A 26,172-nucleotide genomic window follows, 5' to 3' on the forward strand; every position below is an offset into this window, starting at 1 on the left:
TCACTACACCCCTGATGAACTGTCAAAATGAAGCAGACTAAAACAAAAACAAAATTATCATATAAGATAAAAATCAAGTAAGTTCAGAGAGGAATTAGATTTGTGTATCACAGCACAGAACAGAAACCCCTGAGAAGCAACCATCTGTCAGAGTAAACCTGGTGACATGACAAAACCAACTGTGTGCGGTCGGTCAGAGCGCCATAGATGCTTTCAATTCTGTACAAAGAACGGATAAAAATAAATATGGTACAAAAGTCCATTTAAGCTGATGCATCTTTTGAAACGAGGGTTTCTATGGCAACTGTCTATTTTGCACAAACTCATTCTTAAAGACCAGCACTGAATGACTTTGGTCTATTGACATGGTTCCTGCATCTGATCTTGCCTGTGTGTGTGTGTGTGTGTGTGTGTGTGTGTGTACCCAGACGTTTATTATTCACTTGTTTAATCTGATTTTATGAGCTACGCTACAGGCATTGTCTGTATTTGAACTGATCAGTATAAAGTCTGCTCCAGATTCTGGCTATGAACCACCCACTGAGACAGGAAGAGATGTTTGGGATCAAACACTATGCGACCTGTTAGTGATTTTGAAGGTGATGTATATGGACAGGTAAGTCCGCTACGGTGGGGGAGGACTAAATTCAATCATGTACTCTGGACGTGTCACTGAACCCGTCGCAGCTATACCCTCGCGATCAGTCACTTCTGAGTGCACCCATTCCTCAGCACCGTTAAATGTGCCTACAGGACCGTCTCCTCCAATCTTTTTTTTCCATAATGGGGAGCGTCTCGTGGCACAGAGTCTGTGCGCCTATTATGATTAAGGTCATTTCAGGAACAATAGAGATCGAGCACGCTTTCAGAGATGCCCAGAAATGCGGGATAAAATAAAGAGATGCAAGGCCAGAGTGGGACTCATTTTCAGTCCTGCAGTTTCATGCCTTAGACTGGCCCACTTTAGTTCATAACTGACAATATTAAAATAATGTAATTTTAACCTCAGTATTTAGGTTTTGTGATAATGCACTGCTCTCTACAGCCTTATGTGATTGTGTGAAAATTACTGATTTATTTGTCGGAAGAGCAAGCACATGTCGACCCCTGTTTTATGATTTCCAATATTTGTCTCAGACAACCAAATCGTGGCCAAAATTGCACCGTGTGAGCCAGGCTTAACCGTCGTACAGTCTGACATTACTCACAACTGAGTTTCCACATGAGGCTCATGTTCGTACAGTCTGACAAGCAACAATCATAAAGGACTATAATAAATCACACTGTGAGGAAGCCCTAAATAATGAGGCTGGTTTAAGTTGTCCAGCACCTGTGTATCTTAAAGGGTGTGATTTAAAAAGGATGAAGTAAAAGATGCAACTAATGTGTATAAGAAATATAAAATAACAGGCAACTAAAAACACATACATACTAGGGTTGCCATTATTCTGAATATAATATTGAACAGTTCGGTATGTCATCCACGGTTCAATACGCGCTTGTGAATGGCAGTTTTTACTGTCTGCAAGCATCGTTTTACACATGTAGCCTACTCAAACGGAAACACTTCCAACATGACTGCACATCTGTGGCGCCATCACCAAGCAATATCACTGTCTGAAGGCAGGATAGCAGAGCAGGTAATAAAGTCCTCCAAAAAATACTGCTGCGAGTGAGACAATTTTCTCCTCTGCCGGGGACATTGTAAGTGCAAAACGCTCTCGCCATGCTGCAGAGAATGCTGCCAGGCTTATCTTTATACAGAAGAACCTCAATATACAAGAATAGATAGCGGACCTAAGTGAAATTGCACTTTACATTCTGAATGAAGGATACTGTACTGGAGTACTGTTAAGTTTAATTAAGATGGTTTATTTATGTTTACTGAAGTACATGTATGTTTATTTGAAATGGTCAATTTATGTTTACTAACTTCACATATATGTTTATTTTCAAAATTTAGGAATTTATGTGTTAAAATAAATATTTTATATTATACAATACACTAGGAAATAGTAGACTTTTCTTTGCTTTTAAGTAAAATAAAGGATTATTAATTTATATATATATATATATATATATATATATATATATATATATATATATAAATATTTTAAAATGCATAAAAGAAAATGAAGAAATGTTTAAAATAAATAAAATATACAATAAAAAGCAAATATATAAATATAAAAAATACTTAGTTTTATAATATTAAAAAATATTTAAATATATAAAAATGACTTATTACAAAATTTATAAATCAAAATTAATAAATTAATTAATTGTGTCAAAAGTGTGAAAGCGGCAACCACCATTTTAAATTAAATAAAATACATTAAAAAGTAAATACATGAACAACAAATAAATCTCATTAACAACTGTTCAGTTGCTGGATAACTAGTTGACCATCGTGACCCACCCATGCATAATGCACAAAGTAAACATTTTGACTACTTGCGATGGCAAAACATTTTGTTTACTTGCTACAAACACTATGAAGCTCACAAAGTTTAGAAACTGAAATGACCAGCTGCTCCTCAGAAACACAGATTTTTCAGCTTAGTACTTTATACTAACGCCTGGTTTCCCGGTGGACTCAACGACTGTTTACCCTGACTCTCAAACACTGCATGAAGCCAAACATTTGAAGATTTTTGGGACTGTGTTCAACAGCCCATCTGGAGTGATCGGGAACGCTTGTTCTGACATCATCAGCCATGTGTCTGTGAATTTTGCATCTCAGAATATTTGTGTTTTGAGATTCATTCCCATTGAGTCAGAGGTAAATAATCCCAAATTCCCCAGTAACAACGAGAAACAGAACTACAGCAGAAATTGTTACGTTATAAGAGATGCTTTTTGACCTTTTAGCACTAATCGATCAGATAAATATGTATGTGTCTAAAGAAGCACAGCAAGACGTGGCTGCCGACTCGTTTGAACAGTCAATGGTTGGAAAAACATATCAGGCTGCCCCTGACAACCGAATCTCTGCACACAACCCAAGAGATATAATTAGCAAAGCTAACAGCCGAGCCAATCAAAAAAAACAATAGTGGAACATGACAACAAGCATACACCCCAGATACCCTCTGTGAAAAATCACACACACATTCACACAGAAAACATCCAAAGTCAAAGCATCTAGCCACATCTAAAAATTAAAAGGTTTCTCGTCGTGAATTTAACAGCAACGTTGAGCCCAGATAATTAATCTCTGAATTGTTTTGTGCATAACTAACATGACATTACTCTTGTCAGCTTGGATTTCTGACCAGGATATTTAAACATGGGGTTTTATTTTAGTGATGTTTCTCTCCTCTGCAGATGGTTACTCCTGACCATCACACTGTCCAGAACAATACACAATAAACACACACACAACGACCTCTGTGTTTCTCCTGCTGAGAGACTGAGATGAATAGCTGAGACAGTGACGTCCTGATACAGGAGCTAGTGCACGTCCTTTGAAAAAAATTAAAAAGAAGCAGAAATGTATTTTCAACCTTCTATCTGTAATCAGCGCATAAAAATGTATGGATCTACTTTTAACCTTTTCAGGACTTCATAGCTTAATAGATGATTTAACCAGTGTCCTTCAGAAACCATTTGAATATATCTTACCCCAAACTCATGAATGGGAGTATATAATGTTTCCACAAAACATGATGCAAACTGTTTTCAAAACTGATAATAAATAATGTTTCTTGAGCAGCAAATCATCATATTTGAATGATTTCTGAAGAATCGTGTGACACTGAAGACTGGAGAAATGATGCTGAAAATTCAGCTTTGATCACAGTAATTACATCTCAAAGCATACTCAAATAGAAAACAGTTCTCTTAAATTGTAATAATATTTATTAATTATACCTTATTTTTTGCAGTTTTAGTGAGCATAAGAAACTCGTTTCAAAGACAAGAAATAAAATGCATGCTTATTTACATCGAAGAATTAACATAAGTGATGCTAAATGCTTTATTCATAGATTTTCAATGTAAATGCATTAGTGTAAACACAAACTGAGGGATAAATTGAAATTACTGTCAGCAGCAATCGAGTGCATTCCTTTAAAAAAAACATTACTGACAACATGTTTGCTATTAAAGAGATTAAAAGATGTAATAATTATTAGCGTCACACAAGCAGAACAGAACATTTGTCGAGACTAACAGATAAAGATAAAGATGAAAGAGAAACCCTTCACCAGGCAGAGATGAGACAGACGGGACACCACCTCTCTCCGCTCCTCATCCTCACGGATGGATCAATATCACTCTCTGTAGTCTAATCCAATCTAATGTTGAACACCAGCTTCACATTAGTAACCTGATCATCAGAGATCAGCTGCATTACAATCACATTCAGACAGAATTACCATCAAAAATAGACAGAGCCATAAAACTGACAGACATTCGGCAACAAAAGCAGTTGAAATAGAGAGCTAATAAAGAGAGAAGAAGAACTTAAACATCCCAATTCTGCAATGATGCTGAAAGCACTCTACATGGGTCAATCTCACAAAAACAGTCAAGATGATCCCAGCCATATTTCACCACAACTTTAAAAGAAAGATATGGGAAATAAACATGCCTTTTTATGGAAAATTACATCGTTTTTTTTTGGACTAATAATATATTGTGCATTGGGACACTATTTTTAGGACAATTAAGCACATTAAACACCATCTATTTTAAAACATCTAATTCTCATTACTATAATGGGAAAATATAACCTTATCTTTTAATTTTTAATCATGGAAATACTGCCTTGGTTTATGTTGGTTTAAAAAATACAGTATGATTACAATAAAATGTAAATATTAAAAATGAAATATAAACATAATTAAATAATGGTCCTAAAACTGAATTTATTGACTACTATGTATATATATATATAATGTTAGTTCTTAATGAGAATCACTGTCATGTACGTACGCTATTAATAAACAACATGGATTTATGCTGAACTCAAATCAACAACATTTCTAAGTCTTCCCCCAAGAATAACGTTAAATGAACATTAATTAACGTCCTAAACACAACATTAATGATTAAAAACATGTATGTTTACCTTTTCCACGTTTTCCACGGTGAAGTCTGCGGCTGTGTCCGGATCCATCGTCTCTTGAACACAATCTGCCACCTTACGCTTTATAGATGTACTGTTTATTAATATCAGTTAATTGTGATAATATTTGCTGATTTATCTCACTGATGTGAATTTGAATCGGTCCGGCGCGCAATCAGGCCGGTGCGCGCGAGCTCATGTTTGTAATTCACATATTTCGCTCATGATAAAACCCCTTTCGTATCTCAGTTGAACGTTAAAGATGACCGTTTGTCACATATGTGCTTCTGAGGGTTTCTGTCCGGTCCCGGTGATCCAGTGTGCGCGTGCCCACCCTCTCCCGCTCTCGTCGGTCTGACTGTCACTGACTGAATGATTCGACCGGATTCGACACTCTCTGCGCGTGCCCAAACCTCTGCCTTCACTAAAAAGATAAAAAAAACACTGTTGCCAGTTAGAAATAATTCAGTATTATTCCGTTTTTTATTATTTTATGTGTATATGTAAAAAAATGTTTTAAAAAAAATCATGAATAATTTAACTGTAAAATTGCTGTGTTGATTGAATGCAGATATGTCGGTTTTCCTTTTATCAAATGTGTTGTCTGTATGCTCCACAGAGCTTTGATTTCTGATACTTTTCTGAGTTTTTAAACTCGTAAAATCGTAAAGCTTTTATACATCAACAGATCACTTGACTTTGATGTGACGTTCATTTTTAATCAGGCGTAATTTTAATGGCCCTGTAAACGGCCCTTCGCTCTGCATTATGGGCGATGTAGTTTTTTAAGTAACTGGCGTTCATATGCAGTGTTACAGCGACTCTTTGCGATACTTTTGAAGTTTTGCATGGATTTCAGCTTCTGTACGTGTAGAACAAGCGGGGTTCTCGCCCAATTATGTGGTTTTCTATTTTTATACAGGCCTACTTAAAAATATACATTCTACTGCTGATTATATGTTTATTTTTATTTTTTTGGATCCTGTGATACTTTTTATGAGTCTTTTTTATCACTTTTATATCAATTTAACACATCCTTGCTGAATAAAAGCATTAATTTTATTCAAAAACGATAAAAGAAGAAGAAAGAAAATGACCCCACACTTTAGAACCGCAGTTGTTACAAAATGTTTATATTTTGAATAAATGCTGTCCTTTTAAACTTTTTAGAAATCAAATAATTCTGAAAAAGTACCACAGGTTCCAAAAAAAAAAAAAAAATGAAGCAGCAAAACTATTTTCAATATTGATATTAAATCATCATATTCGAATTATTTCTTAAGGATCATGTGACATTGAAGACTCTAGTAATGATTCAGATTTTTCAGCTTTACATCACAGAAATAAATTACATTTTAAAATATATTCACATAGAAAACTGTTATGTTAAATTGCAATAATATTTCGCAATATTACTGTTTTTTCTGTGGTCAAATAAATCCAGCCATGATGAGTAGAAGATACTTCTTTAAAAACATTACAATTCTTACTGATCCCAAACGTTTGAACGGCAGTGTGTGTGTGTGTGTGTATAAAGAACACATTTATAAAAGCAGCTCTAAAAGCAGCTGATCCCCGTCCAGCTGTTTGTCTGCGCGCTTTGCCGCGCCCCGCCCACCGCGTCAGACGAGAGCGCGCAGCGGTTCTCAACTCTTTGGATCTGCTGTAAATGAACTCTTCCAGACACTTCTGATCATCTGACACAAACACACTGGCATCTAACTTCATCTCCGTCCGTCGATCCAGAGGCATTTATTACATACACACACTGGACTTTTGTGTCGGTTTTCACGTCTGAAGAAAGAAAGAAAGAAAGAAAGAAAGAAAGAAAGAAAGAAAGAAAGAAAGAAAGAAAGAAAGAAAGAAAGAAAGAACAAATATTTTACCTTTATTTTAGGTTGAAGTTTTTATCTTTTGACATATAAAGGATATGGGCAGATGTGGAAATATTGCGTTTTGTGCGATGGTGCTCTTCTACTGTTCTTTCTTTACAGGTAAAAAATAAAATCTATCTATCTATCTATCTATCTATCTATCTATCTATCTATCTATCTATCTATCTATCTATCTATCTATCTATCTATCTATCTATCTATCTATCTATCTCTAGTGAAGTGAAACAGAATTATAGTAATAGCCATTGTGAAATGTAGTCTATTTTTCAGACAATATTTGTTTGTTCTCAGTTTGTTTCTGCTGAAGTCAAACAATGGTTGTGTCTCAAAACCTAAACTGCCTACCTAGGCACAATATTGACTACTTAAGATGCCCAGAAAGGACATCTAGAAGTGCAAATCTTTCATGACTCAATGGAAGCCCAAAAACTGCTTAATGTACTTTGGTTTCTCGAAAATGCTTTCTAGGTAGGGACCTCAATATGTTTGGAGACACAGCCTTGTATCTTGCAGTGAAAAGACTCTGTTCTTGTGCTGAACTCTTAACTACAGTCTGAAAGTGGATACTGGACTGTAAGAGTAATCATATTAACACACACATAAGCTTGTTTTTAATTAGACTTCATGAAAAGTAGTCTTATGTTTGCATTTCTATGACATCAGTTCCAATTTTGCAGTTTACTTGTATTCAGTTTTGTGTTCACTCAGTACTTCTGACTGTAAAGACTGACTGCTTTATGAAAACTCATATTCAATTCTGATTTATTTACATTAGCAAACATATATGTGTTCGCACACGTTTATGTTCATGTGAGGGTGGAAATTCAAGAAATTCATCTCTCTATCCCAACACTGGCACACAGAGCATTATGGGATATACATTACTGTCCCTCAATCCCAGAATGCATTCATTTCTTAGCCAGAGTTTGTAATTAGGAGTCATGCAGCGTGTATTTTTACCTTATCTAAATTAGATTTTATTCTAAGGCCTGTTTTGGAAAATTAAGAATGGCTCTGTATATTGACTGAGCGAGACACGCTCCCGAACAATCGTGGTGTATTTTTAAAGTGTTTCTGTTGCTTGTCATCTTTACATGCTGACTTCCTGTTCCTTTCACTTTCATCTGCTCTTCTATTTTTACATCTTGTACAAAAGCCCCGTTTACTTTTATTCCTGCTCTTATTTTTCACAATTCATAAGTGCACTTTATTTTAAAGTAAAAGTATTTCCAATAGTTATAGCCTTATAATTTAATGCATTAAATTATTTAAACAATTAAATAAATTAACATATGAATAACTGCAATAATATAAAATGATACATTTGAAACAGAAGCATCACCTCCATGGATATGTTCTACAATGGAAAACATGAAACTTTGAACTAATATCGCATTTACTCCAGTATTTATGAGCTCCACAGACACAATTTCATATCAAACAAAAGCTCTCATAAAGATGAGATCTGCAGATAAATGAGAGGCGAGAAAACCTGTGAGAAACTGGAGCGCAGGTGAGAAACATGACTGGGTGAATATTATGATACACAGCGCAACTTTTAAAGCAACGTTGCTGTCAACAGGGAACCAGATGAGACACTGGGTCCTGACTGATCTCAAGTATCCAGACAGAAATTTGTTACCCATTCTCAATGTGAAAGTGCCCAGTCAACATTGCCCAAAAAAGCTGCCCCATGTATCATCACCTTAACACTGTAAAAAAGACAATTTAAGACAAAGATTACCGGAGTGTTTTCCATTTAATTGAATGTATTAGTTGCCATTTCTTTGTTACTATTTGTGAAATATATGAGCAATTTCTGAATGAAAATGATTTCACTATCAATTTTGTGTAGACCAATTGTCTTTCGAAGAAGTTTAAATTCCTATTATGGAAAGTTATTTAGATGCAAGTCACATTGTGTTTAGTTTTTAAAGGAATGTGTAATTAGGTTTAATTTGTGCATAATGTGAAATCATATTTGAATGAAATCATCACTTATATTATTATTAATATTTTGAATGCGCTTTTTATATTTTTATATTTACTTTCGTTTAAATGTGCTTTTGTAATTTTTATTTTCTTATTTTTCTAATTAGATTTTATTAAAGTTATTTATTTTACTAATTTGATCACTTAAAATGTAACTTCTAAGTTTTTCTGTGTAATATTTAGATTTTGTTTATGCTTTATTCCAAAATTTAGGTACAATATTATTTTATTCCAATATCAGCCTAATCACAATTTATTAAATAAAGCTGCTAATTATGGGCTGGATCAATATACTGGATCGACTGTATAACAGAATCAGACTTTCATGAAAAGTGACGTGCAGACCAGAACTCTATCAGTCCAGAGGGTGAGAAGATGAAAATAGAACGATAACTGATAAGAAGAGCATCTGTTGACAGAAGAGAGACAGTCTCTGAGCAAATAATTGGACATTTATTGAGCCAAACCTGTCAAACCTTTTTAACATTCTCTTTCTTATTACACACTAATGTGGGCAGTTAAAAAAGAAACTAAATGTTGACAATGTCTATTATTTTTACCTGTTTTCAACATTAATAATCAGAAATGTTTCTTGAGCAGCAAATCATCATATTAGAATGATTTCTGAAGCTCATGTGACACTAACGGCTGGAGTAATGATGCTGAAAATTCAGCTGTGCATCACAGCAACAAAATACATTCTACCATATACTACAATAGAAAACATTTTTTTGAAATAGTACAAATATTTCAGAATATTACTGTTTTTAATGTATTTTTCATCAAATGCTTCCACTCCTGGTGAGCATAAAAGTCTTCTTTCAAAAACATTTAAAAAGAAAAATTCTGACGCCAAATGTTTTGCGCATATGTGTTACTTGCCATTTCTTTGTTATCATTTGTGAAATATACCATCAATTTCTGAATGAAAAGTCGCAAGTCGGTGGAATTTTTTCTCAAGTCATATAATTTGAAGTTTCCTTCATATCTGTAGAACAAACAATGCTTTAAAGTTCATTAATACAGCTAAAGGGTTGTTCTAATCCTGAATTGCACAGGTTTCCTCAACACTCATTTATTATTAGTCAGACAGACAGACAGATAGTTCCTCCCCAAACACATGCTTAATTAAATGATTGAATTAATTATTAACACTTTTCTTGTTTCATCACATATCTAAAGACAGAAAAGAGCTCCGATTAAACATTCTCTCTTGTAGATTCAGATTTGGCAGATTCATTCTCTCATTTTTAATTCATGATAATACCCATTTTCATTTAAATATGCAGATTACATTGAATAATTTAAGATGCTGGCCAAAATGTCTCTCTGTCCTGGTTTTCCTCCCATCTTCAGGTGATTATCTCTGTGTGTCGTCTGTGCCTCACATCATAAACAGAAGAAACGGAGTGACTGATGTTAACTTGACCTTGAGCCATGGCAGCAATCAGACACAGTCCTCTAACATCACTGAGCCCACGCCGCACAGAAACACAACAACAGGTACAACATTTACTTGCTGTGGTTTTAATCTGAGATTGACAGTGTCGTTAACCCTCGATATGATGTGTTATGCAAGTTCCTACTGCCACAATCAGCGTTTGTAGAGGCACTAGTCATTGGGTCAAAATATTTCTTTAACCCTTGTGCTGTGCTGAAAATCCTTTACCTAATTTGGGGTTCCCAGTCAAAAATGACTGGCCTTTTAAAACTCTTTTTATGCTATATTATTATCAATCAATTCAATCTTTTAATCAACTTGTTTTCTTCCAACCAGCACAGGTTTTTTATTTCTTTTTGGAGCTGATTGATTGTAGACCGCATTCATCTGAGCTCATGCATCTCAGATTTTGAGTGATAAAAAGTTTTTTTTTTATTTTTATAATCTTGTCAAAGATCACTCAAAAACCTAGGTGCATTAGCCCAGATCTGTTTTTAGGGACTTTTCCCTAAAAAAAAAAAAGTCCCTAAAGTGCATGTAATACTTTTAAACAGCCATTAAAAAGAAGAAAAAGAAAACACTGTACAATTATACTGTAATGTTGAATGGCTAGTCAATGGTTAAATATTAGGAGAAAAAGATGCCATTATACAAGTCTTTATGTTGTTTATACATTGTTTTGAATTAAGATTGAATGAAATTATTGCAATATAAAAGTATATTTAAAAACTTTAATGTTAGGTGGGATTAATCAAGATTAATTTCTGAAAAAATGTGATTAGTTATCCTTATCTATCAATAGACAACACTAATATATATATATATATATATATATATATATATATATATATATATATATATATATATATATATATATATATATATGTGTATATGTATATACTGTATTTTCCGGACTATAAGTCACACTTTTTTTCATAGTTTGGCTGGTCAAAATTATCAAAATTAATTTGACATGAAGCAAGAGAAATGAATCAAGAGAAAACATTACCGTCTACAGCCGTGAGAGGGCGCTCTATCCTGCTCATTGCTCCTGTAGTCTACACTGAAGACATAGAGCGCCCTCTCGTGGTTGGAGACGGTAATGTTTTCTCTTGGTGCTTGGTTCTAAATAAATGCGACTTATAGTCCAGTGCGACTTATATGTGTTTTTTTCCTCATCATGACGTATTTTTGGACTGATGCGACTTCTCAGGTGCAACTTATAGTCCGAAGAATACGGTATACACTTTTTTATATTTTCACTTTTCATTTGAATTTACTATTATTTATATAACATTTATTAATATTTTAAAGTGAAATATAAAAAAGTGAAAATAAATCTCATTTGAAAAATTAATGAATTCTATATAAATAGTAAAATAATTTAGAATAACACTGTTCTTTAAAAAAAAATTCTGACTCACTCTGCACATTTTCTGCTCATTTCAAACAAACTTTGTTGAGACTACCACAGAGGAATATTTAACCTAAGAACGAAATTCTGTCATCATTTACTCACAGTATGTGGTTCCAAACACACGTACATTTATTTCTTCTGTGAAACATAAAAGCAGAACACACCATCTATGTCATCACATTCCTGCTGCTTCAAATCAAAAATGGCAAGCAAAGACACATTTCAACAAGTTTAGAACAACATGAGAGCGGGCAAATAAATTCTTTCACTTTTCTATACCTGACCTGACAGAACAGATCATTTACACAACCACCAGTGGTTCTGAACTGCGACAGCAATGTAGAACGACATGAAGAGAGTCAATGAGTAAATGCTGTGTGAGATCTAACGTGAGAGTTTGAATCCTCATGACACACACACACACACACACGTCTCACATGCACAGACATGTGCTGTTAAACAGAACAACTGTGGCTCACTCCACAAACCATCAAAGATCTCACCAACACCATTAAAAATCATCCTGCTGCATTACTGCAGATACTGTCACTGGCTGCTTCCAACTTAAAACACACTCAATGTGTGCTTTTACATAGCATTAATGTGCATATTTAATTTTCTGAGTGCATCTCTCTTAGAAATGATTGCAATTATTTTATATTTTTAATGTGAAAGGTTTTTTCTGCTCACCCAGGTTGCATTTATTTGATCAAAAATACAGTACAAAATATATAAATATTGTGAAATATCATTACAACTTTAAAAAAAACTGCTTTCTACTTAGATTTTAAAATGTTCCTGTGGCTCAGTGGTAGAGCATTGTATTAGCAGCACAAAAGTTTGTGGGTTCAGTTTTCCAGGGAACACACATACTTTAAAAAATAATAATAAAAATGTGTAGCCTGAATGCTCAGTTGTTTTGGATAAAGGTGTCAAATGCATAAATTAATATGTAATTTATTCCTATAATGCAAAGCTGAATTTTCAGCACCATTACTCCACACGATCTTTCACAAAACCAAATATGCTGATTTGCTGCTCAAGAGACACTTCTGATTATTATCAGTGTTGAAAACAGTTGTGCTGCTTCATATTGAATGGAAACTGAAAATATTTTTCATGATTCTTTGATGAATAGAGAATTTGAAAGAACAACATTATTTGTTCTTTCAAGATTCAAGATTAATATTTTATTATTTTTATTATTATTATTTTTATTATATTTTATTAATATTTTAATATTTTATTATTATTAAGATTAATATTTGTCAAATTAATCTTTGTTTGACATTATAAACATTTTGACCATCACTTTTGATCAATTCTATGCATCCTTGCTGATAAAAAGTATTCATTTATTTAAAAAAATTCTTACTGACCCCAAACTTTTGACCGGTAGTGTACATACTGCAGAAATAGTAATAGTATGCTAGGTAGTGCTATTTTGAACACAGCCTCGCTCTCTTTTCTCTTAACTCACACATATGTGTCAAACGTTCAGTTTTTTCACATTCAGGGGTGCGTTTCCCAAAACCATATAGTTGCTAACCTGTTAACAACTTAGTTGGTTGGCAATGGGAAATTGCATTGCAACCAACAAAGTTGCTAACTTAGTTTTGGGAAACGCACCCCTGATTAGTTTCCAATCCAATCCAATTAACCCTTCATACCAGGCATGAACACATGCACAACTCATGCAAAAAACTCTATTTACATAGTTTTTTCCCGTTCCATGGGGAAAAAGGATGTCTTTGTAATCATCAAAATGAAAGAATGACTTACTCTGAAACAGCTCATAAAGAGAGCAATTTTCACAATCCAACCACTTACTGATGGATTAAATCTCACTGAATATCAGATTTCACTACAGGAGTTAAAATGAGTTGGAAATGCTTTTAGTGTTTAACAAAGGCATCACCAGCTGAAGAAACCGTGTTGAACATGTAGCCGCCTGTTGAGTCACGTCACGTGCTCATGAATTTAACTGAAAAAGCCCAAAGATGTGTTTCATCTGTCAGTCATTCAGCTCAGTTTGCATGTTGGTTTTCAGTTATTCTCAACATTTCTGTCAGCAGATCTATCATATGCTGCCGTGTTAGTGGAGTCTTGTAGAGGTTACCATGGAAAAATAGTAATAATTAAAGTTTTTCCCACAAGGGACGAAATGCACCCATTTCTTCTTCTTCTTCTTTAATGGGCACCAGTTGCACTTCTAACATTGTGCAATATTCAAGATAAGACGTGACCAAAAGAAACAAAACAAACACTTTTTGAAAGTAAACTCTGTACACTACTGCTCAAATGTTTCAGTAAGACTTTTTAATAAATTAAATGATAAATTAATACATTTATTCTACAAGGATGGCAGTAAATTTCTGTAAAGAAATTGATAATGTTACAAAAGATTTATATTTCTAATAAAGAAAATGTTTTACACTAAATATATTTAATACAAATATATATTTTTATACACAACATTTATTTAGTTATTAAATACATATGTACAGTATATTAGATATGCATGAAATCGATTAGAAGTGACAGTAAAAACAATGTTACAAAAGATTTCTATTTAAAATAAATGCTGTTATTTTAGACTTTCTAGAAATTATAGAATCCAATGTGTGTGTGTGTGTGGGGGGGGGGGGGGTTATACAAATATATAAAGCAGTTTCCAACATTTGATATTAATCAGAAATGTTTCTTGGGCAGTAAATCAGTATATTAGAATGTTTTGTGAAGATCATGTGACACTGAAGACTGGAGGAATGATGCTGAAAATAGAGCTGTGCATCACAGGAAAAATATATTTAACTATTTTGATGTTTTTACTGTATTTTGGATCAAATTAATGCTGTTTGGTGAGCATAATTTATTTATAAACATAATTTTTTTTAATAAATATCAAATTATTATCAATTATCAAATTATCAAAAATTATTCTAACTTTTTTTGGAAGTTGCACTCAAATCTGAGGTTTTTTTTTTTTTTTTTTTGCTGATTTAACACTGTTGTGTTTGTTTCACCTTTAGAGATGTTGAATAACTCATCCGCCCTGGCAGTGAATGTCAGTTTCTCTGGGAACATCTCAGACAGTCGAAATGACTCAGATGTGTCACCTGTGAAAAATGAGACCACAGTTAACACGGTAAAGCCAACTACACTCCTGCCATCAACGACCCATGAGCCCAAAAGCACCGTTAACATCAGCACGCTCCACCCAGAATCCAGCGGAGCCCACAACGACACCCCCTCAGCTCTGAACGTCACAGACAGCGGTACGTGAAAACACTGTGCATTAGTCTTGTTGATTTCCAGTCAAAAATACATCTTTAAAACAACATAATATCCTAGTAATAAGACTTGTTTTAACCCTTAACGCATTTAATATTAACTGTATTAAAATATACATGTATTAAAAACACTTTTTCTGTACTTTTAATTAGAATTCTTTATTTGACTATATATATTTAAATATACTTAAATACTGTGTATTTAATTATCAGAAACTATACTCATTAGCACTTTTCAGTATGAATTCTGAATTCTTAATATTACGTTTATATTACACATAATATATTTAAATACACGTACATACAACATAATGTATTTATTATAATTTATATTCATCAGTACTTTTCGATATGAATCCTTAATATTTAATATATATTGCATTTAATATTTAAAAAACACTTATATAGAATGTATTTAATAAACAATACTTGTCAGTACTTTTTTTTAAATATCAATTCTCAATTCTTATTATTAAATAAATAATATATAATAAATAAATAAAGAGTAAACTTATTATGTTTAAATACACTTAAATTGAATGTATTTAGAATGAATTCTTAATTTTAAATACATTTATTTAATACATTTAATACATTTAAATTCATATTTGTAAGTACACATTTTTAAGTACTTTTCCGTATAACTTCAGAATTTTTAATGTTAAAAAATACTTTCAACTTAATATATTTAATTCACATTTGTAAGTACTTTTCGGCATAAATTCTGAATTTAAGTTTAATTATTTTTTTTATTAAACATTTAATTAAACTTAAATATTATGTATTTAATGATTACAAACTATATTTACCATTTCAGTATAAATGTTTACACATTTCACTTGATAATATAATAATACATTTAAATATATTTGTAAGTAAGTCTATTTATTTGTACTTTTCAGTGTGAATACTGTATTACTGTAGCACCATCTGCATTAAAATGGCTGTGTAATTATGATCTGACTGACTAATTTTGACAAAAGCATTGCATTCTGCTGGAGACCTCTCCTGCTTGTCTTTCAATGCAGACATGATTTATTGCTGTGATTATCAAACATCACATGATTATTCATTTGGTTGATGCTTTTGTGGTTGAATGCAGCTGCATGCACAAATATTTACAGTGCACATCTGCATTTTTGTTTACCATAACGGTGAGCAAAAGATATCCTCATACACTGGATATGAATAGAGGTCTGACAGCAGAAAGGCTGATAATAGTGTGTGTTGAAAACAAGAGCGTCATTATATGTGCAGAGGAACGGCGAGCTGTGAAGGACGTCTTCATGCTGACACAACCGAAGAACACACGCATCTTTGTGGATTCACCAGACGTCACTGCAGAAACGCTGAATAATGTTCTCTCTTTCTCTGTTTTCGTTCTTCTAGACAATAGTAAAGCGTCCACTGACCCGCTCCTTGCTGGACTGGTGTCAGCGTTCATCGTCGTTGTTGCCATCGTTTCCGTCCTCATATTCCTCAAATTCAGAAACAAAAACTCTGGTCCAGTGTTTCACAGACTTCAAGATCTCCCCATGGTGAGACCTCAGCTTCTTTAACAAACACTTACTGGCTCAATCAGCCACGTGACAAAGATTCAACACTGACAGGAAAAGTATCATTCTCAGGAAACCATTTAGATGCCGTGTATACAATTTTCATTTCTATTTATTTATTTCTTCTTTTTTTTCATGCCATTTAATAAGGTTATTTTGCTGAAGCTTATTTTTTCTATGTTAGACTCAAAGTACAGGATTACTATGATGTTGATTAAAATAATAATAATAATAATAATATTTAATGATGTTACTCACTTCAATATATCAAAAAACATTTTGAGAAAAGTGGTAATTAAAACCCATTGATTTATGAAAATGCTATGATTTTTTTTTTTTTTATCTTTTTTTCATTTTTCATTTTTTTTTATCATTTAAAGTCACTGAAAAAAATCCATTGGGGAAATAAATAAATATAAAATGTGAAAAAAAAAAATACTGAATCAAAGTAACTATTAAATAATGTACACAATGTAATGTAATGTAAACTACTAAAAGATGTAAACAAAATTGATGTCGTTCCCTTAAATATAATTTAAATATGTGTGTGTAATGTGACACATTAACAAGACTGAAGAAAAGCCTTTATCTCTAAAAATAAAATAAAAAAAGGAGAAAAAAGCATGGTATTTAAATTTCAAGAAAAGCTAAATATGGGTACATTTTTATTGTTTTTTTTATTTTTTATTTTTACTATATAACTAATTAAAATTGGATGTGATGTATTAAAACAAAAATAGCATAATAAACATTTTTTAAATGTATTTACACTACACCTGTATGTAATGAAAGTTCTGTTCAGTTACAGTTTCTTGAGAATGACTCACTGATATCTATGTTTCAGGATGATATGCTGGAAGACGCCCCTCTCACCATGTACAGCTACTGAAATCCCAGATGTTCCTCAGACATCTTCAGAGCACCCAACATCCTCCGATCTACACAACACAGACACGTTTAAACGGCTGGTGTGCTTCATAGAGACACAAACACTTCTGTACAGGACTAAATGTAGCCTAATACTCCACTTTAGTTGTTAAATTCACCGTGGCCATCAGAGTAGTTTTCTTGCACTTAATGTGAGGTTTGGGCTGCAGGAATGTTTGGAGTAGAATGGAGAAACTAATTTTCATTTTGGGTGAATTATTCCTTGAAAGAAATGTTCCAAGTACACCACACAAAATGTCAGTGTCTCTCTCAGTCAGCAACAATCATGTTTATACAGTAATGCACCACTTATAGTGCAAGTCTACGGGGTACCAGAATAAACAATAATGTTAACACTGATGTGACACATGTGACAATGACACTAATGTGATATAGTCTACTATGAATATCTGTATGATATGTATATCTGTTGTATTCAGTTTTTCCAACTCCTGTGAAGCTGCAAAACCCTGTAACTTTTTCATTTTTATAGTAACTGCATTACTGTTAACTGATTTTTGCTTGTTTTTACAAACAGAGAGATGAAATCAACATTAATGCAATTGGCTCTTGGCTCATTATGTTACAAAATTCAACTGTTTTCAAAAATCCATTTGTGTGCACTTTGACAAAGATGGTAAAAAAACAGACATGAATCAATAAATAGCCAGAATTGTAACAATTTTTTTGAGCCTGAAATGTTTTATAAACCTGAGAGAAAAAAAATGTTTGGCTGATGATGTGTGATGTTTACTTTTGTGTAATAAGATGTGAGAGTGGATTTAAAGTGTTTCTTATTACACATTGTTCTTTTAATTAATAAAGTCTTTAAAATACACTTTTTTAAATTTGGCTCACTGGACACGCAAGTTATGAAATGCTACAATTATTGAGACTTATTTTAAGTGGTAAAAAGGTGATTGTTGTTCTTTTTACAAAAAATTGAAGTCATTGTGAAATCAAAACTCACTATTTAATTTCTTAATTCACGTTTCTGGTTTTACTGTGAACAAATCAATGCATTTTGCAAACATGCTCCAAATACTGACTGCATTACGCTTAAAACATATACACAAGACCGTGTTAAACTCTTTTTTTGACTAAATGGATGTTATGCATTGCATGTTCATATTGAAAACTCTCTTTTTGCTTTTTCAAAAGCTGTTTTGCAACTTAACATTGGTAGCTATACCTCAGAATATGTCAGTGCAATATAAATTTTTTTTAACTACAATTTTAATTAAAAAAAATTATAGCGATATCTAAAAAAAAAAAAAAAAAAAAAGACCAAAACACAATTACTAAAACTTTAACATTAAAATTATATATATTGTTACGTCCCCCTCTGTGTCTAGGGGTGACAAGGGGAGTAACATATGCTATTTAAGAAAAGTTAACAATTATGTCGGTGAACTTGCAAACAAAAATAGTGAGAGAGAGTTGACTATCCGTAATCCCAGCACTCAAACTCATGGAAACTCTTCAAGACTTTATTTACAATGTAAAGTCTTTGTACAGCATTAAAGGGTAAGGGAAAATTAGAGGTTTAACAATATGGGTAATTCAAAAAGAAAGAATAAGACGCTTGTAGCTTCAGGAGGGGGTTAAGGCCAAAATAACAAACAAAAAGGGGATGCTAACTGAAAACAAAGTAATCGAACTTACCTAGCAAACAAAATATCAAAATCAACAACATGTCTCTTCCCTGGCTTCCTCACGGTTCCACAAAACCAGGAGAAAAGCATAAGTTGATAAAATAAAAGTGGCACCCACCTCCTTACTGCGTCTGCAGGCAAAAGAATAAAAATAAAACAATTTCTAATCACTACAGCCAGGACAACAGGCTGTCTTGAAGATACACTACAGGTCCTGATCACACAATAGTAATCAAATACAACAGGCTTTCTTAAAGCAGCACCACTGCTTAAACCACCAACTGGGAAAACAGACAAGCCAAACTCTCTCCGGTGTTGTGTCCGTTCCCTCTGTTTAAATACAAGCTCCTCTCCACAGCTCTGACGAGGAACAGGTGACATCAATTAGGTCTTCTGTGAGAGGACAGGGAGGAACAGAGGAAAACCAACAAAAACTACAACTCCCAACAGGATGTCAAGCATCAATGAAGCACAGTTACATAGAGTTAACACACAGTATTAACAGCAACAATAACATACATCTTAGGATGTAACAATATATTAATTATATATATATATAATTTTACTTAAAAGAGTTCGGCAGTGAAGGACCCCAAACCTGGAATTTGCTTAGGGCCCCCAAAGACCGCCCCTGCTCGGCTCCGTTTGCACTGCAGTTAAAGGAGCTGTATGTAAGTTTTTGAATCTGCTAAACATAACATAATATGTTTGAAAATATTCAAGAAACATGCTTAGTTATCATACTTGTTTATCTGGGGGGGGAAATGCCACAGTCAGTTATTCTACTTTGAAAATGTGCGTTCTCAATGCCTCAAAAGTTGAAGTTGAGCTCTCGTGCCTCAGTTGGTAAAAAAAAAAATTAGCCAATCACCATCAAGCGTTCTCTTTCAGCTTTGAGAAAGAAACATAAAAATAGAGGGAGAACATGCCTAAGCTGGATATAGGCTTCAGTAGTCGACTTGGTCAAATAGTGCAACAGACAACGTCTCTTTTAACTCAAACTTTTAATAAGGGATGGATGTTTGCTTCAGGTGACAGACAAGTTAAGTCATGTCAGTAACACATTTCACAAGAACAGTAGGAACCTGAGAGACACAATATGTTCAGCATTGGATTATTTGTTGTATGACTAGATACTTAGAACATTTTGTTAAAATGAAATACAGCAATCTATTTTCTCTTTTTGTGTTTTTAAAAAGATTTTAGGTGTAGGCTATTGGACAAAAACCTCCACGATCCCTGTTTAAAAGACACAGATCTACAACTGACCACAAGAGGGCACTGTTTCACCAGTGGCTCAAAAGGAAATGTTCTCTTTACAGGAGCTCACGCAAACACAAAATCTCTTGCTTTATCCTGACAGACATTGATGAAAACAGCATCACTTGTACTGAAACTGAACACATGGCTCTTGTTCTTGTGTACGATCACACTCAAACAAAGTCATACAAATACTGTGCTAAAAATAAGCACACTTTCTACAAAAAAATACTAACAGACTTGTCAATAAAATCTGATAGTTTAACCAAATTGGGAAGCCTCACAATTAACACTGGAAACATTTTATTGATAAAATATTTTTTGACCACCAGTCATCCCAAAATATTGTGCAACAATGGTGCAGACCCTCCAGCACTGAAGTTTTTCCAGCCCTGATGTACTGTGGCGTGTCATAACATGCACTTCATGGAATGAGATTATACTCTGTGTGAAACTTCTAAAATAACTTCTCCTCTGCTGTGAAACAGAGGTGCACTTTTTGCACATCACTTTGGGTGTTCCTGTGCACCCAGAAACCTTGCATCTCCCTTTTTTGTTCACACATTATTTGCCCGTATGTATTGTCAATGGGAAATCCTTGTTAGGAGATAAGAGCCGTGGACCACGGCTTCCTTATACCCCTTATTGCACAACGTTGCCTTGAGAAAACGAAAATAAAAACTGAATTTCTGAACATGCAAAATAAGAATAAAACATTTTACACACTCACATTTTTATGTACAGCACATGTCATTTAAATAAGATTAGGCTACTAAAGTGAATTTAGTCCCACATCATATGCGCCTGTGACCATCAGAAAAGGAAGTCCTGTTTTCAGATGGTGCTTGATAGTGACTCCCATACCTTATTGGACTGTTCTTTGATACTTTTCAATCTTTGTAATTGGTTGCAATCATTATAAAAAAATAAAAATAAAAACATGCCTACGTTCTGTAAAGCCTCAATTAAAAACGTTCCTTTGCTTCAGGGCAACGCTATGCTGTAGACAGAGGGTAAGCAGATCATCAAAAAACTAGTTTACATTATACTCGTGTACCTTTCCCTTTAGTGAAGCATTTATTTTGTTGTAATGATGGCTGCTTTTGAAACACTGCTTCACGAAGCTTTTAAACCTTTGAGAATCAATTGTGGACCCTAACCCTGACCCTGACCCTAACCCTAACTGTTTCGAAGTACATGTTATACAATCTCGAATAATTTTAATAAACTTGTAGACATTTGTAATGAGACACTTGTGTGATTAAAAGGATGAGTAGTAGTTAATAGACTCTTACTGGCGTGTTTAGACTAGTGCTTTATAAAATAAACAAAACAAACCCTTGCAAATTAATAATTATTCTTTTAAAGACGAACAAGCCTATTATACCGACACCTCATTGTTAATAGTATTTTATTATTTTGACTATTGTTTGATATTGTAACTTCAAGAAAGCGTTTTCATTTAAGTGTGGGGTTTGTAAAAATCTGCCTTTGTTGCAATTACACAGTTTTGGCCAGCAGGCGTCACCAGCGTGTGGTGTTTCGAGCGCTTCGAAACATTGAATCATTTTGTGAAGCAATTGGTTCAATTGATTCGAAGCTTCGAAATGATTCATTTCTCCCATCCCGTCTGTCTGCAGCGAACATGTCTCATTTTTTTGGCTAAAGGTTGTAGTAGGCTTGGCTTCCACACGCTGGCTTTGACCGTATACGCAATAGCAAGAGTCCTGTGAGTCCGTTTCAGGCAGATAACCATTTGGTACTTATTTTAATTAGCTCTTTTTATCCCAACACAATAAAGAAACGGATGTCTGTCTAAATAAGCCCGTCACATTTGTTTTAGTGTTTAGCTGTAAAGAGAACATTTCCTTTGTGTTCACTAGAGCCTACTGCCCTCTTTTTTAAAAAGACTAAAAGAGAAGACTGAATGGATTGATTACTATTATATTATACAAAATGGTCTAAGTATCTAGTCATACAACAGATAATTAATTGCTGAAAGTTGTGTCTATCAGGTTCCCACCGTTCTTGTGAAATGTGTTTCTGACGCTCAAGTACGTACTAGCGATAATAGAAGGAAGTACACTCATGTTTCTTTTCAGATCGTATAAATCTTTCGCCTTTTACTAAAGATTTCCGTGGAGAGAAACACAATGAGTATAAGCTAATTTTTGATACCCTGCATAACTGTAGGGGTTCCTGTTCAGTTTGAAATGTCAGACTAATATTGGTTTTTGATTGACAATGGATGGCATATTGCATTATATTTCAATGCAATAGAAATGCTCGAATTTTATTATTTTTTATTGAAGTGTGAGTGTCAAATGTGAATGATTTCTTATTTGTTCAACATTAAAAGCAATTGTTATGCATTTCATTGGAAAGCTACGGAGCCCCGCACAAAATGTGCAGGAAAAAATTGTAGGCTAATCGATGGTCAGGATATATTCTGGCCCACGATTTACTAATTCGTTCCTTCAATGTACTAAAACGTGCACACGATTAATATTGAATTCCCTCGATTTACTTTTTCGTTCACTCGATTTATAAATTGTGCGCACGTTGTTTATTATATTATGATACTTAGACCCAATAATTACTCAACATTCCAGGTTTAAATGCAATAAAGTAGAATTTTGGTGAAATAAACCTTTAAAAAGCTCTAAAACTCTTAAGTAGTTAAAACGGGGTGAAAATACTGCCTTGGTGCCATTTTCGGTCCTCCAAATGTGGAAATGCGTTCCTGGGACTTAGGTTCTCTGACTCGGTAGGTGGCGCTGTCACAAAAAAAAAAAAAAAAAAACTAGGGTCGTAAGCTATTTTGTGCTCTATTAGTTTGGTCTGTTACGATGCTATTTGTGTTTGATTACTAATGCTTGTGTAGAACGTCATTGCATTGGCTGTATAAAAACAGCATTGCACACACAGGAAAAAATATTCAGCCTGGACTCTTTTATCATCATTAGTGATAAAATTTGCAAAGCGTAGGCTACTAAATTGAACAAAACTATATAAATGCAAAATTTGAATTAATGAATATATAACAGTATCCACGCTATAGCAAAATACATAGAAATAATAATAATGGAACAACATAGTACCTATAGTCACTTTCATACCCCCCCCCGAAATGAAATACAGGAATTATATTATTGATACCACTCTTTAATCAAGAATCACACAATGACATCCTGCAAAACATACATCTATAACGATCTTAAACAATTAAATAATTTATACAATACACGCCTTGATTTTTTTCGTATGTGCTAAAAAAACCACGAATCGCTAAATTTCAGATATACTCTTAATATTCACACTATTTGAAGAACCCCACATTTAAGCAGAGCATCAAAAAAATTGTTTATACTCAATGTGTTCCTCCCCACGGAAATCTTTAGTAAAAGGCGAAAGATTTATACGATCTGAAAAGAAACATGAGTGTACTAGCTTTAATAAAAGCAGCAGTACGTACTTCAGTGACAGAAACACACTCCACAAGAACGGTGTGAACCTGACAGACACCATCTGTTCAACACAACATTGATTACTGTATGATGGTTACTTTAATATTCTGTATAATGAGAAACACATCCGCTCTTCTTAAAAAAAATAGTATTTAGGTTAAAAAATATATAATTATTGCACTCAAATATCGCTTTTAGGCACGGGCACTAGTCTCATTAGTGAACACAAAGAAAGGGTTCTCTTCACGCATTTGTGAACATGTCATTTGCGAATTTATAACCAAACCCCGTCTTCTTTGTAGTTCGTGTCTAACAATAAGACAAACGAAACGACTGTAATTGTTTCGTTCGAAAAAAGCAAACAAACTACAGTGTCTAGGATGCGTTGTTCAAACTAAGGATACATTGTGTTTTAACAAAATATTCAAATTCTGATGTTTTACCATGAAGAGAAGCCCCGCAGTAAAGCAGGGCATCAAAAAATTAGTTTATACTCATTGTGTTCCTCCCCACGGAAATCTTTAGTAAAAGGCGAAAGATTTATACGATCTGAAGAGAAACATGAGTGTACTGATTTTCTTGGAGGCAGCAGTACGTACTTCAGTGACAGAAACACACTCTACAAGAACAGTGAGGACATGATGACATCGGTACTGCACATATATTAAAACAGAATAACGTATAATAACGTCAAACGACTGTGCTATTAAACTGCATAACAAACAAGAAAGTACGGGTGTATAAAATTAAAAAAAACTTAAGCGATTTTAAGTGTGCCCCATTGCATTGTGGGTAAGCGACCTTACTTCCGGTTTCGTCATCACTCTTAAGGACTTGGCTAGTTTTACTGACATAGTACCACTGGTGATCTTAGCGCAGTTACACTCGCTTCTGTGTAAATAAAGCAGTTTAAATGATGAAAAATACAATAAAAAATGACTGACATTGTAAATAACAAGCATTAAGTTTTACTCGCCCCGCCTCCCTGGAATTTCTTTCGTTACTATTGGCTAGCCTATCCGTCGGACCAGTCGCATATAGGTGTAGAGCGCTGACTAGCCAATAGGAATGAAGGAAATTCCAGGGAGGCGGGACGAGTAAACTACACACAATAAAAGGCAACAAATAAACAAAATGAGTTTGTATTCGTTTTTCTATCACTTTATCTAGATTAACTTTAAGAATGATAAACATATAATAAACGAACGTTGTGAACAAAGATAAAATGAACCTTGTAATAATTGTTCTTGTGTTGTTGTTGATTGATGTACAAGGTTATTGATGTAAAATGTGCAACGATCTTAATAAACATTTACATTATAATAGAGAATAGTTATCTATAATATTGAAAATGTGATTAATTAAAAAGAACATTTTGATAATGTTTTAGACATTTATTTTGAAAGAGACGTTCAGTTTATATTTGTATAATTAAGTACAGAAAACATAATTGTATATGAAATTTAACTAACTAAAGTAAGTTTTCATTTTATTTATAGTAAAATAATACACTTCTTATAAAAATGAAAAAGGGTAATTACTACAGTATAGCACTAAACAAAATATATTATAATTAAATAAATATACATTCAATTATTATAGATTTAACAACAACAAATATGTTAAAAATACAGATGTGGAAAACACACAAAAAAGAAGAAAAATATGTTATGTAATATTAACATTTAGTGTTTACAAATCTGAGCAATATTAAATATAAATGCAAGTCAATAAAATGTAATATCAATAAAAAAAAATTGATTTTGAATTTGTTTATAAATAAAAAAAACAACACACTAAAATACAGTACAAACAAGGCCAATACTTCTGGTATTTTAATTAACAAATGATGTTATTGTTTTAATGTTAAGATTCAACAACAACAACAACAACAATAACAAAATCTAAAGTTTTGTGGAGAACACAGAAAAAAAGTACACTACCAGTCAAATGTTTTTGTACAGTAAGATTTTTAATGCTCACCAAGCCTGTCTTTATCTGATCCAAAATACAAGCAAAAATATTATGAAACATTTTTACTATTTAAAATAACTGCTTTCTATATGAATATATTCTACAATTTTATTTATTTCTGTGATCAAATCTAAATTTTCAGCATCATTACTCCAGTCTTCAGATCCTTCAGAAATCATTCTAATATGCTGATTTGCTTTTTTAAGAAATATTTATTATTATTA

At 33.3% G+C, this 26,172-nt stretch overlaps 2 protein-coding genes and 3 non-coding genes across 6 annotated transcripts in view; 2 read left to right on the forward strand and 3 right to left on the reverse strand.

Moving 5' to 3' along the window:
- Nucleotides 1-5,466, reverse strand: part of LOC127938594 (importin-13) — a 34,714-nt gene extending 29,248 nt beyond the window's left edge. Inside the window, exon 1 of one of the 2 annotated variants that reach the window (XR_008148744.1) lies at nt 5,075-5,454. Coding sequence is in view for 1 of the 2 variants with exons in the window: in XM_052535307.1 (XP_052391267.1) it covers nt 5,075-5,122 (48 nt within the window). In the remaining variant the exon portion in view is untranslated. Of the gene's footprint in view, nt 1-5,074 lie in introns of both variants that reach the window. The other variant, XM_052535307.1, reaches the window with a different exon arrangement.
- Nucleotides 5,467-6,758: 1,292 nt separating this feature from the next.
- LOC127938596 (uncharacterized) lies at nt 6,759-18,430 on the forward strand. Its single transcript, XM_052535308.1, has 5 exons — nt 6,759-7,065; nt 10,315-10,461; nt 14,849-15,094; nt 16,499-16,647; nt 17,510-18,430. Exons 1-5 carry the CDS (start codon nt 7,002-7,004, stop codon nt 17,552-17,554), a joined length of 651 nt encoding a protein of 216 aa, XP_052391268.1. The 5' UTR covers nt 6,759-7,001; the 3' UTR covers nt 17,555-18,430.
- A 4,160-nt stretch (nt 18,431-22,590) lies between these two features.
- On the forward strand, nt 22,591-22,703 carry LOC127939129 (U5 spliceosomal RNA). Its single transcript, XR_008148927.1, has one exon. It is a non-coding gene; the product is annotated as a U5 spliceosomal RNA (small nuclear RNA).
- A 1,134-nt stretch (nt 22,704-23,837) lies between these two features.
- On the reverse strand, nt 23,838-23,952 carry LOC127939130 (U5 spliceosomal RNA). The gene has a single exon (XR_008148928.1). It is a non-coding gene; the product is annotated as a U5 spliceosomal RNA (small nuclear RNA).
- A 475-nt stretch (nt 23,953-24,427) lies between these two features.
- On the reverse strand, nt 24,428-24,543 carry LOC127939127 (U5 spliceosomal RNA). Its single transcript, XR_008148925.1, has one exon. It is a non-coding gene; the product is annotated as a U5 spliceosomal RNA (small nuclear RNA).
- Nucleotides 24,544-26,172: the final 1,629 nt, after the last annotated feature.

Source organism: Carassius gibelio, chromosome A20 (genome assembly GCF_023724105.1).
Source record: "Carassius gibelio isolate Cgi1373 ecotype wild population from Czech Republic chromosome A20, carGib1.2-hapl.c, whole genome shotgun sequence".
NCBI classification, from domain to species: Eukaryota; Metazoa; Chordata; class Actinopteri; order Cypriniformes; family Cyprinidae; genus Carassius; species Carassius gibelio.

Bases quoted from the DNA above. Each gene is read 5' to 3' on its own strand.
- LOC127938596 (XM_052535308.1), top strand. From the start codon at position 7,002: ATGGGCAGATGTGGAAATATTGCGTTTTGTGCGATGGTGCTCTTCTAC. The intron at 10,462-14,848 runs GTACAACATTTA...TTTCACCTTTAG, and splicing joins GCACAGAAACACAACAACAG to AGATGTTGAATAACTCATCC. The intron at 16,648-17,509 runs GTGAGACCTCAG...TCTATGTTTCAG, and splicing joins GACTTCAAGATCTCCCCATG to GATGATATGCTGGAAGACGC.